We start from the raw sequence: 12,845 nt of genomic DNA, 5'->3' as shown, positions 1-12,845 counted from the left end.
TCGATCCCAGGACCCTGGGATCATGACCCGAGCCAAAGGCAGATGCTTAATGACTGAGCCACCCAGGCACCCCTAAGTATGAGATGTTCTAACAGATGCTGCATGTAAAATCCTTTTGCTAAGCTGAGATCCACAAGCAGCAGGAGAGGACTAACCCATTCTAGGCATCTCACATCTTATTTAATTTTCAAAATAAACTTACAAGGTAGGCATCATTTTATAAATGAAAAACTGAGGTCCAGGTTATTACCGGGGCTCAGTGAACTACCCAAGTTCACATAGCTGATAGGTATTTGTAGCAGGAATTGAGACTCAGGTCCCTCAGGTGCCAAAGCACCGCAGTACTGCCTCCAAGAAGAAACGCCTTGAGAGTTGGAATCTGGGTTGGGGAAAAAAATACCTCAAGCACCAATGTGTGGGACTGTGGAGAGTATACAGACAACAGGATCATTTCCCCAACCTCATTCACTATTACTCTGAGCAAATCAAATTCTTCTGCACTATAATCTCTTTATCTGCATAATAAAGCTAACCTACCATTTATTTTACTTGCTGTAAGTCTGTTGTAAGGATCTAATGAGATAGTTTGTAAATGTGTTTTAGAAGGTGAATAAATGTTTCTTCTTACTATAAAGCTTTGTGAGTACTCAGCCTAGTATCTTTTATCAAAATTCACAAGAAAGACACAAGAATTCATTTAGGCTCTAAATGATTCCCTTTTGCAATGAAAATGAAAATGGGATTCTATTTAATGAACTTTCCAATAGTTGTTTACTAGCTTTTGCTTCAGGCATATAGACATCTGCATACATAGAAAGCAGCTCATACATAGTTTAAAAATGTGATAGCCAGTTATAATCATCCCTTCTCATATATGTGCATCGGAGGCTTTCTCAGTATTGCTTGTTTTCATCGTTAGAAGTAACATCTCTGTGCACAGAGACTATGTGTGTTACTTCATCCAGTGCATGAATTAATTCATTAGCCAAGTGACTCCTGAACTCCTACCATGCTCTAAGCTCCGTGGTCGGTTCTGGGTATACAGAGCAGAGCAAGATACAGCCTCAGCCATCAAGGATCTCACAGTTGTGGGAGAAGAGGCACATAAACAGCACGGGTAAATCAAATGCAGTGGGAAGTAGGCAAAGATTTTTTAAACAGGATACAAAAAAAAAAAAAGTGACCATAAAAGGAAAAGATTGGTAAATGGAACTTAATTAAAATCAAGAACTTCTTTTCATCAAAACACATTGTCACTAAGAACGTGGAAAAGCAAACCACGGCAGGAGAAAACATTCATAATACATATATCTGACAAAGGTCTCATGTATGGAATTATAAAGAACTCCCACAAACCAGTAAGGAAAAGACAAAGAACCAATAAAAACTGTGCAAATGACTTGAGCAGGCACGTCTCAAAAAAAAAAGGTTCTCCAGGGCGCCTGGGTGGCTCAGTTGGTTGGGCGACTGCCTTCAGCTCAGGTCATGATCCTGGAGTCCCGGGATCGAGTCCCACATCGGGCTCCCTGCTCAGCGGGGAGTCTGCTTCTCCCTCTGACCCTCTTCCCTCTCGTGCTCTCTATCACTCATTCTCTCTCTCTCAAATAAATAAATAAAATCTTAAAAAAAAAAAAAGTTCTCCAAACGGCTGGGTAAAGTGCTTACTCATCAAGAAAATGAAAACAAAAACCACAATGAGATACTACTAAACCACTGGAATACCATCACTAGGTTTTATAATTAAGATTTGTGGGGGCACCTGGCTGGCTCAGTCGGTGGTACGAGCGACTCTGGATCTCAGGGTTGTAGTTTGAGATCCACATCGGGTGTAGAGATTACTCAAAAATAAAAAAAAAACTTTAAAAAAATAAGATTTATGTGTTTTACTGTGTAGATATAATACCTACATTTTAAAAAACAATAATGAAGTACACTGAGAATCTGGAGAAAGAAGTGCCTAACTCTGAGTGAAGCAATCAGGGAAGGCTTCCCCGGGGGGTGTTTGAACTGGATCTTGAATAAGAGCTTTTTCGAAGCGGGTCAGAGCTCTCCCGTACAGAGAGCACCACGAAACGCTCAGCACTCCGGTGTGCAAGACGATGGTGACCTGGGGCCTGAACAAAAAAGTGAGAACGCTAGTGGACGAACCAAGCTACACATCCAGTCATCTAAGAGCAAAGGCAGGAGGGCGTTGAGGAAAAAATGGCGGCTGCTCTCCTCAGTGCTGGTTTTCCAAAGAGCCCCAATTCTGCAATGAGTGGAACAGATGTGTGTGAAAAAGGTGTTGCCGCTTTGGGAGAGAAGGGAGGATAAGGTATTTCTCATGGGCACTTGTCTGACTCACTGAGACATTTTAGCTCACGAGGCCATGCCTCCTGGTTCCTTCCTTAGGGTCACATGAAAATGAGCAGCGGGTGAGTCACCCCCGAGGAGAAAAGCTCCCCCGATGGAGGCCTGTGGGCAGTGGCGTGGGGGCGCACACACCGTCGCGCGCGCGCTCGCCCGGCTGGCCTCCGCATCCCTCCAGAGCCTCCCTGCCCTCTTGGAGAGTGCGGCCCCGGGGGCCTCCGGCGGGCTTTGCGGGAGTCCCAGCGGGGCCGCGGGAGCTCGGGCCTGCTCTCCACACTAAGACATTAGCAATTGCAGCAGGAAGTTCTCCATTGGGAGGAGTTGCAGGAGGTGAGTGTGGACTCCGGGATTAGGGGAGCAAAGATCACTAGAGGCTGCGGGCGGGGGGCGGGGGGGGTTGCTGGGGACCTATGGGGAGAGCATAGGAGCATACCACCAATCCAAAGGCCTGCTCAGTGCTGTGTCTGGCACCAGTCTCTTTACCACAAGACAAATGGACAACGCTAGGCTAATCAAGTTTTTGTTTTGAAAAACTGAGTTCGTTAAGTTGTAAAACTGTTTTTAAGAAGGTATGATAAAAATAAAAATTAAGGATAGTCATTTTAGGAAGGAATCCAGGAAAAGAGTAGGGTTGGTAGGCACATGCGGAGCTTCAATCATATTAGTGGTAACGACCTGTTTTGTAAGCTGGTCGCATTTACATGGGTGTTGTTTAATTTTTCATAGGGCTTATAAGTACAAATACATACACTATGTTTAATTCTTCAAACTCTGAAATATTTTATTACATATATTTGGATGTAGATGTGTAAAAGAGATGGGGGCTCTGGTTCACACATATTTTCTGATTATGTGCAAAGTAATGTGTTGGGAGGGGAGTGTCAAGAGTCTTAGGTCAGACTGACCTGAATCGCAAAGCAGCAACAATCAACTTCTTGGGGATGTCAAGGCACTGATTTTTTTCAGGTCCATACTGACACAAGTCTACCCAAATATCACCAATCCTATTGTAATTCATGTTAAGAAAAATGACAAGAAAATAAATAAATATATAAATAAATAAAAAATAAATAAAATAAATAAAATAAATAAAAAATTTTTAAAAAGAATATTTAAAGAAAAATGACAAGAAGTTCATGTATCAGTGAAAATGTAAAAAGGAGAAATGGCTATAAGTAAAGTTGTGGAGGAGGCATTTTACAACTTTCTAGATGAGACATTTAATTTTGCAGTCCATTTCATTGATGTATAATTAAAACACGATAAAACTGACCAATTTTCAGAGCCCAGTTTGATGAGTTTTGTCAATACATTTAGTTGTGTATTCACTACCAGAATCTAGATACAGAACACATCTCCATCACCTCCACAAGTTTCCTAATGCCCTTGTATTAATCCCCCTCTCCCATTCCCCAGCCCTGGTAGCCACTGATCTGCTTCCTCTCACAAGGTTTGCCTTTTCTAGAATTTCATATAAACAGAATCATACAGTGAGTAGTCTGTATGATTGTTTCTGTAGTGGTTTGTCTCTGGCTTCTGTCACTTAGCATAATGCTTTTGAGAGTCATCCATATGGTTGCATGTATTGGTAGTTTAGTTTGTTTTGTTGCCTTATGGAGGTACTCACTGGCATGGATATGCCACAATTTATTTTTTCACTTATTGATGAACATTTATTTCTCATTTTTTTAAAGATTTATTTATTTATTTTGAGAGAGTGAGAATGAGAGAGAGAGAGAGTACATGAGAGGGGGGAGGGTTAGAGGGAGAAGCAGGCCCCTCGCTGAGCAGGGAGCCCAATGTGGGACTTGATCCCGGGACTCCAGGATCATGACCTGAGCCGAAGGCAGTCGCTTAACCGACTGAGCCACCCAGGTGCCCTATTTCTCATTTTTTAACTGATTTTTATTATCATGGTAAAATGTATATATCATAAAATTTGTTATTTTAACCATTTTAAAGCGTACAGTGTAGTGGCATTAATTGCACTCAAAATGTTGTGTAACCATCACCACTATATATTCCTAAAATTCTTTCATCACCCCAAACAGAAACTCTGTAACCATTAAACAATAACTCCCCATTCCTCCACTCCCGGTCCCTGGTGACCCCTAATCTACTTTCTGTCTCTATGAATGTGCCTACTCTGGATATTTCATATAAGTGAAATCACACAGTATTTGTCCTTCAGTGTCTGGCTTATTTCATTTAGCATAACGTTTTCAGGTTTCACCCATGTTGTAGCATGTTTCAGAACTTCTTCATTTTTATGGCTGAATAATATTCCGTTGTGTGCATATGCCACATTTTGTTTATCTATTTATCTTTTGGTGGGCACTTAGGTTGTTCCCATATTTCTAATTTGTAGTTACTATGAATAAAGCTGCTATGCAAGTCTTAATCTTTGTGTGGACGTGTGCTTTCATTTCTCTTGGATAAATACGTAGAAGTGGAATTACCTGATCATTTGGTAAGTAAATGCTTAACTTTATAAGAAACTGCTAAGCTAATTTACAAAGTGGCTTTTAACATTTGTATTCTCATTAGCTACCTATGAGAGTTCCCGTTGCACCACGTCTTCACCAACACTTGGTAGAGACCAACTTTTGAATTGAAACAATTCTGGTGGGTGTGTAGTAGGATCTTATTTTAGTTTTAATTTGTGTTTCCTTATGTAAATTATGTTGAGCATCTTTTCCTATTCTTAGCTATCATCCATATATCTTCTTTTGTGAGATGAAATGAGGTGTCTGTTTAAATCTTTTTCCCATTTTTAAAATCAAGCTGTTTGTCTCATTAATTATAGAGTTTTAAGAGTTCTTCATATAGTCTAGTTACAAGTCTGTTATCAGACCTGTATGTATTCGCATTCACATACATATGTGCAAAATTTATGTTGTGAATATTTTCTCAGTCTGTGGTTTCCTTCTTCATTTTTTTCATGGTGTCTTTTTTTTTTTTTTTTGTCTTAAGAGAGGGAGAGACAGAGAGAGAGAGAATCTTTTTTTTTTTTTTTTTTAAACATTTACATCTTTTAGAGAGAGAGAATCTTAAGCAGGCTCCATACCCAGCTTGGAGTCAGATGTGGGGCTTGATCCCACAACCCTGAGATCATGACTTGAGCCAAAATCAATAGTTGGACACTTAACTGACTGAGCCACACAGACCCCCCCCCGCCACGGTATCTTTTGAAGAGCAAATTAATTTTGAAGTAGTTTATCATTTTTATGGGTTGTACCTTTTGTCTTTTATCAAACAAATCGCTAACTCAAGATCCCAGGGGCACCTGGCTGGCTCAGTCTGTGGAGCATGTGACTCTTGATCTCGGGGTTGTGGGCTCGAGCCCCACATTAGATGTAGAGATTACTTAAAAATAAAATCTTAAAAAAAAAAAGATCCCAGTGTTTTTTCCTTTGCTTTCTTCTAGAAATTTAGTAAGTTTAGACCTATGGTTCATTTCTAACTAATTATTGAATATGGTTTGCAGTAATAGTCATGGTATATATTTTTTTGTTTTGCATATAGACTGTTCCAGCACTGTTTGAGATTATCCTTTTCCCATTGAAATGCTATCTTTTTAAAAAATCATTTGCTAATATGTATATGTCTATTTCTGATTTCTCTAGTCTGTTCTAGTGGTCTGTATGTCTTTATACACCAGCACTTTACTTTTTGTAACCTTACTGTAACTTTATAATGTCTTGAAATCACATGGTGTAAGTCTTCCAACTTTGTTCTTTTTCAAAAGTATTTTAGCTAATCTAGGACTTTTGCATTTCCATATAAATTTAGATTCAGCTTGTTAATTTCTATGACAAAACACTGCTAGGATTTTGACTGAGGTTGTATTGAATGCACACATCAATTTAGAGAGAATTGACATGTTAATAATAGTGAATCCTTTGATCCACAAATGTGGTATATCTCTCCATTTATTTAGGTCTTTAATTTTCCTCAGCAATATTTTGCTATTTTTACTGTACCAAAGTCTTGCACATATTTTGTTAAATTTATCCATAAGTATTTTCTATTTTTATGCTATTTATTGTTTTTTATTTTTTAAAGATTTTATTTTTTTATTTTAGAGAGAGAGAGAGAACACAAGAGGGATGAGGGGCAGAGGGAGAAGCAGACTCCCCACTGAGCAGGGAGCCCGATGAGGGGCTCAATCCCAGGACTCGAGGATCATGACCAGAGCCGAAGGCAGATGCTTAACTGACTGAGCCACCCAGGTGCCCCTAAATATTTTTTTTTAATTTTTACAATTTATCATTGCTTGTATACAGAAATACAATAGAATCTTTGTATATTAATTTTTTATTCTGTAACTTGCTAAACTCACTTAGTAGTTCTAGTAACTTTTTGATAGATTCCTTTGGTTTTTCTACATAGATAATCATGTTACCTTACTTCTTTCTTTCCTCTCTGTATGGCTTTTGCTTCTTTTTATTTTCTTATTGCACTGGATAGGATTTCCTGTACTATTGAATGGAAGTGGTGACAGTGGACATCTCTAAAATGACATCTTTTAAAGAGAGAGAATGACACCTTTAAACATTTTTTCCTGTCCCAAATAGAAATAATCACTGGCTGTATGGAGGTACAAGCAAACTATGATGGGATGAGTTGGGGTTGGCAGAAAATGGAGCAATTAAATCCTATCCACTGGGGACTGTTTATAGAAGGCAAAATTTTTAAGCAAGTTCTTTGGCTCTTTTGATCTGACCCAGGGAGGTGACATTATCTGTAGTCTGTTTCTCCCACCCTACCCTTGCTATGGGTGTACCCCTTCCTGATGCTTCCAGCCAACAGAGCTACCATGACTCTCCATCCATTGGTTCCAGGATGCTATCCTCTCCTGATGTGATGGCATGCTCACGGACCTGCTCCCGCATCCTGGGGCTGAGCCTCGGGACTACCACCCTGTTTGCTGCTGGAGCTAACTTGGTGCTCCTCTTTCCTAACTGGGATGTGACCTACCTGTTGAGGGGCCTCATTGGCAGGCATGCCATGCTGGGCTCTGGGCTCTGGGGAGGAGGCCTCATGGTAAGTGTTTGGAGTTTCTTGGGTGTGAATTCCCCAAACACCCCTCAGGGTGGAGCAGGGACGTGGCAGGGGAGTAGTGTTTTGGTTCTTTGCAAGAATGCTTGATCTTGGGGGTCCCTGGCTGGTTCAATGGGTAGATCATGTGACTCTTGATCTCAGGGTTGTGAGTTTGAGCCCCACATTGGGCATAGAGATTACTTAAAAATAAGATCTTAAAAAAAAAAAAAGAATGCTTGATCTAGCAAGCTGGTCTTGGGTCTATAGCAATTCCAAGGAATAGGAGACTCTAGGAAGACTTGTCAAGTCTTGTTGCTGAACTTTGGCTTAGGACTAGAAGGCTGGGTATAAACATTGACATCCAGAGAGTCAGATCAGGCTAGTCATCCAATTGGGTCTTGACAGTCAAAGTGAAACCCTCTGGGAAAGAAAGGATTATCAAATTCATGTGCAGTGCCCCAACGGATCTATTTCAAAGGCACAAGTGGCAGCTAGAAATGTCAATTACCCAATCTCTTCTTATCATTCTTCTCCCCTCTCCCAGGTACTCACTGCAGCTATCCTCATCTCCTTGATGGGCTGGAGATATGGCTGCTTCAGTAAGAGTGGGCCCTGCCAAAGTGTAAGCACCAGATTCTACTCTTCTAATACCTAGAATGTCCCCACATCCTATTACTCTATAGGCAGACTGGTAAAGAGGCAATTTCAGTCTTGGGGCTTGAAGTCAGGTCCTGACTGTACCCTTCATAACCCTAAGCTGTTGGGCAAGTTCCTTAACCTTTCTGAGCTCAGGTCCTCATCTATAAAATGGGAGTGAACAGGATCAAGTTAAGGGAGCAAGTGCTTAATGAGCCAGAAATGTCTATAAACATGTGAGGAACTGCTACTATTTTAACCTACTGAACAATATGAACATGAGTTAAATGCACTGCAGTCATATGTCATTGATAGAAAATTTCCTGGGGTGCCTGGCTGGCTCAGTGGGTAGAGTGTGCTATCAATCTCCAGGTCGTGAGTTCAAGCCCCATGTTGGGTGTGGAGTCTGCTTAAAAAAAAAAAAAAGAAAGAAAGAAATTTCCTGGCTATTTTGTTTAATTTTTCTTAGAGTTGGAAGGTTTTCCAGAAATCATCTAATGACTAGATTCTAGTCTAACCCCTCCATTTTACAGAAAATGAAACTGGGACCCAGAGTAAATTTGCACGTACAACTACAGTGGCATTCATATATAGCTGAAAAATCTCCGTACATAGGTAGTATAAGATTTATTGCTTATTCAGTCTCAGACACATGAATTTGTGGCCTCCTTACAGTAACTCGAGCCTACTTTGATATCTGCCGCCCACATATTGGGAACCCCACTGATTCACAGTTATATGTTAAAGAATTAAATATAAACACCCACACATTTCATTCACTATCTATTCTCAGTCTCATCTGGTTTTCCCCTAGGCGAGTGAGTTGTTCTCAGACTTGTGTGTGCATCAGAATCCCTTCAGGGTTTGTTAAAACATATTGCTGGCTCCACCCCCAGATTTTCTTTCTTTCTTCCTTTTTTTTTTTTTTTGAAGAGATATTGTCTGAGGAAAGGAGACGGTAGGAGAGACAGGAGAGTTGACTTTATTTATTTATTGTTTTTAGAGGTGGGGGAGGAGGAGAGAGACAGGGAAAGAGAGAATCTTAAGCAGGCTCCACGCCCAGCGCAGTCTGATGCAGGGCTTGATCTCATGACCCTGAGATCATAACCTGAGCTGAAATCAAGAGTCAGATGCTTAACCGACTGAGCCACCCAGGAGCTCCAGCCCCAGCTTTTCTGGTTCAGAAGGTGGGGTGAAGCGGGAAGTTGTGCATTTATAACAAGTTTTCAGGTGATGTGATGCTGCCAGGGCCGGGACCCCATTTCGAGCATTTCCCTGGCCCCTCCGCAGTTCCCAACCAGCGTGACATTGTGGGAAAAGGACTCCATGATTCTACAAAAAAACTATATCTATATTTTATTTAAATTTTTAAAATATGTACTCTTTCGAAGGGAGAAAACGATCTAGTATTCTGATAAAGAAGCCAATTTAAAAGCAAGCTAGACTCCTGCCAAGGAAATGAACTCATTGTTATCTTTGGGGAGGGAAGTGAGTGGTGCACAGACTAAGCGCAATGACAGAACAGGAGTCCCTTCTGAGCTGACTGCAATTTCTGTCTCAGTCTCCCTCCCTCCCTTCTTTTCTACCTCCTTCCCTCTTTCCTCCCTTCTTTCCTTTCATGTTTGATTTGAGAAAGAGAGGAATCAGGGGTAGGAGCTTGGAACTTTTGGGAATACAGCTTTCCCTTAAAAGAGTCAGAAATGAGCGTGCGGGGGACACCTGGCTGGCTCAGTCGGTTAAGCGTCTGCCTTTGGCTCAGGTCATGATCCCGGGGTCCTGGGATTGAGCCCCGCATTGGGCTCCCTGCTCTGCGGGAAGCCTGCTTCTCCCTCTCCCACTCCCCCTGCTTGTGTTCCCTCTCTTGCTGTGTCTCTCTCTGTCAAATAAATAAATAAAATCTTTAAAAAAATTTAAAAAAATAGTAAAAAAGAAAAGGGCATGTGATGACCATCAAACCCTTCTCCCCAGAGGCTGTTTAAACTTTTTTTTAAAGATTTATTTATTAGAGAGAGAGAGAGAGAGCGCGCGCGCATGCACAGGTGCGAGTGGGGGGGGTGAGGGGCGGAGGGAGAGGGAGAATATTAAGCAGACTCCATGCTTAGTGTGGAGCCCGACACAGGGCTCGATCTCACAACACTGAGATCATGACCTGAGCCAAAATCAAGAGTCAGGAACCGACTGAGCCACCCAGTGGCCCGAGTGTAAAAGTTTTTGATGCCAACCTGTTGAGAAGCTCTGGAGGGAGAGCCTACTGGGTCAGGGAGACCCAGGTCCAAGTGCCACTGCTTCTCCCTTCTCATGCGTTCTCTCCCACCCCTTCCTGGCTCTACCCACTGACCCCTCATCAGCCACCCTGCCTTGGTTATGCTTTAATGGAGGTGCCAGGGGCAGCATTATCCCCCTGTGACATGATGGGGAAGAGCCTGAGTGCCAGAGAAGTTAGGCTTGTCCAGATCACCCCATCACCTGGTCATGACCCTGTCTCACCTCATGGCCTCTTCCCTCCCTCTACAGATGCTCACTGCTCTGCTGTCCAGTAGCCTGGCTTTTCTTGGAGCCTTGATTTGCTTTATCACTTCTGGAGTAGCCCTGAAAGATGGTCCATTTTGCATGTTTGATGTCTCATCCTTCAATCAGACGCAAGCTTGGAAATATGGTTACCCATTCCAAGACCTGCATAACAGGTAAATGGACGGAGACTTGGATTTTCAGTCTTTTCAGAGAGACAAAGACAGACAGAAAGACACACAGATGTACTACAAACTCCTCTTGGTCACACATTCTAGCATCTCCCTTCTTTGATGCTTGGCATTTTGCAGATGCAGCAACAACAGTCACCCTCAAGAGTCTAGACCTATGACCTTGGCTGGGGGGAGGCCTCAGGTTTCTACTGAGGTTGTTTACTTGGCTTTTCTTATTTATTCCTCAACCCCCGGTCTCCCCCCCCCCACCTTTTTTTTCTTTTGGGATAGGAATTATTTGTATGACCATTCCCTCTGGAACTCTGTCTGCCTGGAGCCTTCTAAAGCTGTCATTTGGCACGTGGCCTTCTTCTCCATCCTTCTGTGCATCAGCCTCCTCCAGATTCTCCTGGTGGTCATTCATTTCATCAACAGCTTCCTGGGCCTTTTCTGCAGCCTCTGCGAGAAGCGATAGAGAATGCCCTTTCATGCATGAGAGTTTTCCTCAGAAGCTGCCTTGAATCCCTTCTGCAGGATGGATTATAACCGAACTTTCCTTTTAGGTATTCCTGTAGTGATAATAACGGTAATGATTCCTTGCACATGTATTGAATGATATATGCATTTGAAATCACATTGTAAACTGCAAGATGATATGTTAGTAGAAGGAATAATTAAGTCATTATTATTGTGCAGGAACTTACAGTTCATAAAATGTCCTCCAGCCATGGTCTCATTTCAGCCTCTCAACAACTCCATAAAACTGGCCACATGTCACAGATATAGAAGTTGAAGCTCCTAGAGCATAACGGACTTGCTGCCTAAAAGCACTCAACTGGGTTCAGGCAAAGTCAGCACCTGAGCTCCAATCTTCTAAATTCAAGTTCACCAGTTGTTATGGATTGAATTGTGGGTCCTCAAAACTCATAGGTTGAAGCCCTAACCCCCAATGTGACTGTATGTGTAGATAGAACCCTTAGGGAAGTAGTTAAGGTTAAATGAGGTCATAAAGATAGGACCCTAATCCAGTAAGACTGGCATCCTTATAAAACGAGGATGAGACACCAGATCTCTCTCTCCACACAAGCACAGAAGAGGCCATGTGAGGACACAGCCAGAAGGTAGCCACCTGCAAGCTAAGGAGGGGGCCCTCAATAGAAACCAACCTTGTTGGTACATTCATGTTGGGACTTCCAGCCTCCAGAAAATAAATGTCTGTGGTTTGAGCCACTCAGTCTGTCGTATTTTGTTAGGGCAGCCTGCGCTGATTAATTCACAGTATTCTTTTCTTTAGTGTTCAGTGCGGTTCAATAAGTGCTATACACTGGAGTGTGGCTGACACTGCTGTGTGTGCAGTGGATCCAAAGATGACCAGGACATGGTCCTTGACCTTGGACCCTGCCTTGTCCTTGAAGAGCTCATGATCAGGTTAGGGGAACAAACACATCTACGAATAATTTCAATGTCCTATGGTAAGGGCCATGTTAGAGGTCAACAGGACACAGAGAGAGTTCAGAGGATCAGTGAACCTCCAAGGAGGGGGTCTGTGAGAGATCAAGGAAGGCACCCCTTGCGTCTGAGCTGATTCTTGAAATAGTTAGCCCAGCAAAGAGGGGAGGAAGGGATTCTCCAGCAGAGGAAACAGCACATCCTAAGGCATGGAGGGGAGACACAGGATGGAGAACTGTGGTGCCACAGCGGCTTCTCACGTGGTACGTGGAGAGCAGAGCACCTCCCTCTCTCCCACTTCAGGATCTCGGTCAGGAGGTAGTGCTGGATGGTGAGCAGAGTCAGGAGTGGAGTAAAGGAGATCCGGGTGGGAAAGTTTGATGGGCAGGGAACAGGATGAAGCAGGCAGGAGCAGCCTGGGAAGAAACAGGGAGACGGGTACTGGCAAGAGAAGAGGTAGTGGCCAAGTGCAGGGAATGAATTAGAGAACCTGGGGCTCTGGAGCCACAGAGGGGACAAAGCCAGGCAGGGAGTGTGTGGGCCCAGGTGCTGCTGTATCCCCTCCATGGTCCCCTGGACCCCAGCACTGTCCCAGGTCAGGGAAGAGCCGTCGAAGCACCAGATGCCTCCAGAATACAGAAGTCCTCTGTTACCAGGGGAAGGGTGGGGGGGAAGGGAGAGGAAAAC

The 12,845-nt window shown here is 42.8% G+C and overlaps 1 protein-coding gene across 1 annotated transcript; it reads left to right on the top strand.

Annotated features, from left to right (window-relative positions):
- Window positions 1-7,194: 7,194 nt before the first annotated feature.
- Window positions 7,195-11,184, top strand: TM4SF19 (transmembrane 4 L six family member 19). Its single transcript, XM_028101085.1, has 4 exons — window positions 7,195-7,395; window positions 7,937-8,014; window positions 10,543-10,712; window positions 11,001-11,184. Exons 1-4 carry the CDS (start codon window positions 7,195-7,197, stop codon window positions 11,182-11,184), a joined length of 633 nt encoding a protein of 210 aa, XP_027956886.1.
- Window positions 11,185-12,845: the final 1,661 nt, after the last annotated feature.

Source organism: Eumetopias jubatus, unplaced genomic scaffold (assembly GCF_037043125.1).
Source record: "Eumetopias jubatus isolate StellerSeaLion01/CBP00866 unplaced genomic scaffold, mEumJub1_p1.0 scaffold_1, whole genome shotgun sequence".
NCBI classification, from domain to species: Eukaryota; Metazoa; Chordata; class Mammalia; order Carnivora; family Otariidae; genus Eumetopias; species Eumetopias jubatus.
The sequence above is the reverse complement of the archived record's forward strand: the minus strand, read 5'-3'. Positions and strand labels throughout refer to the sequence as shown.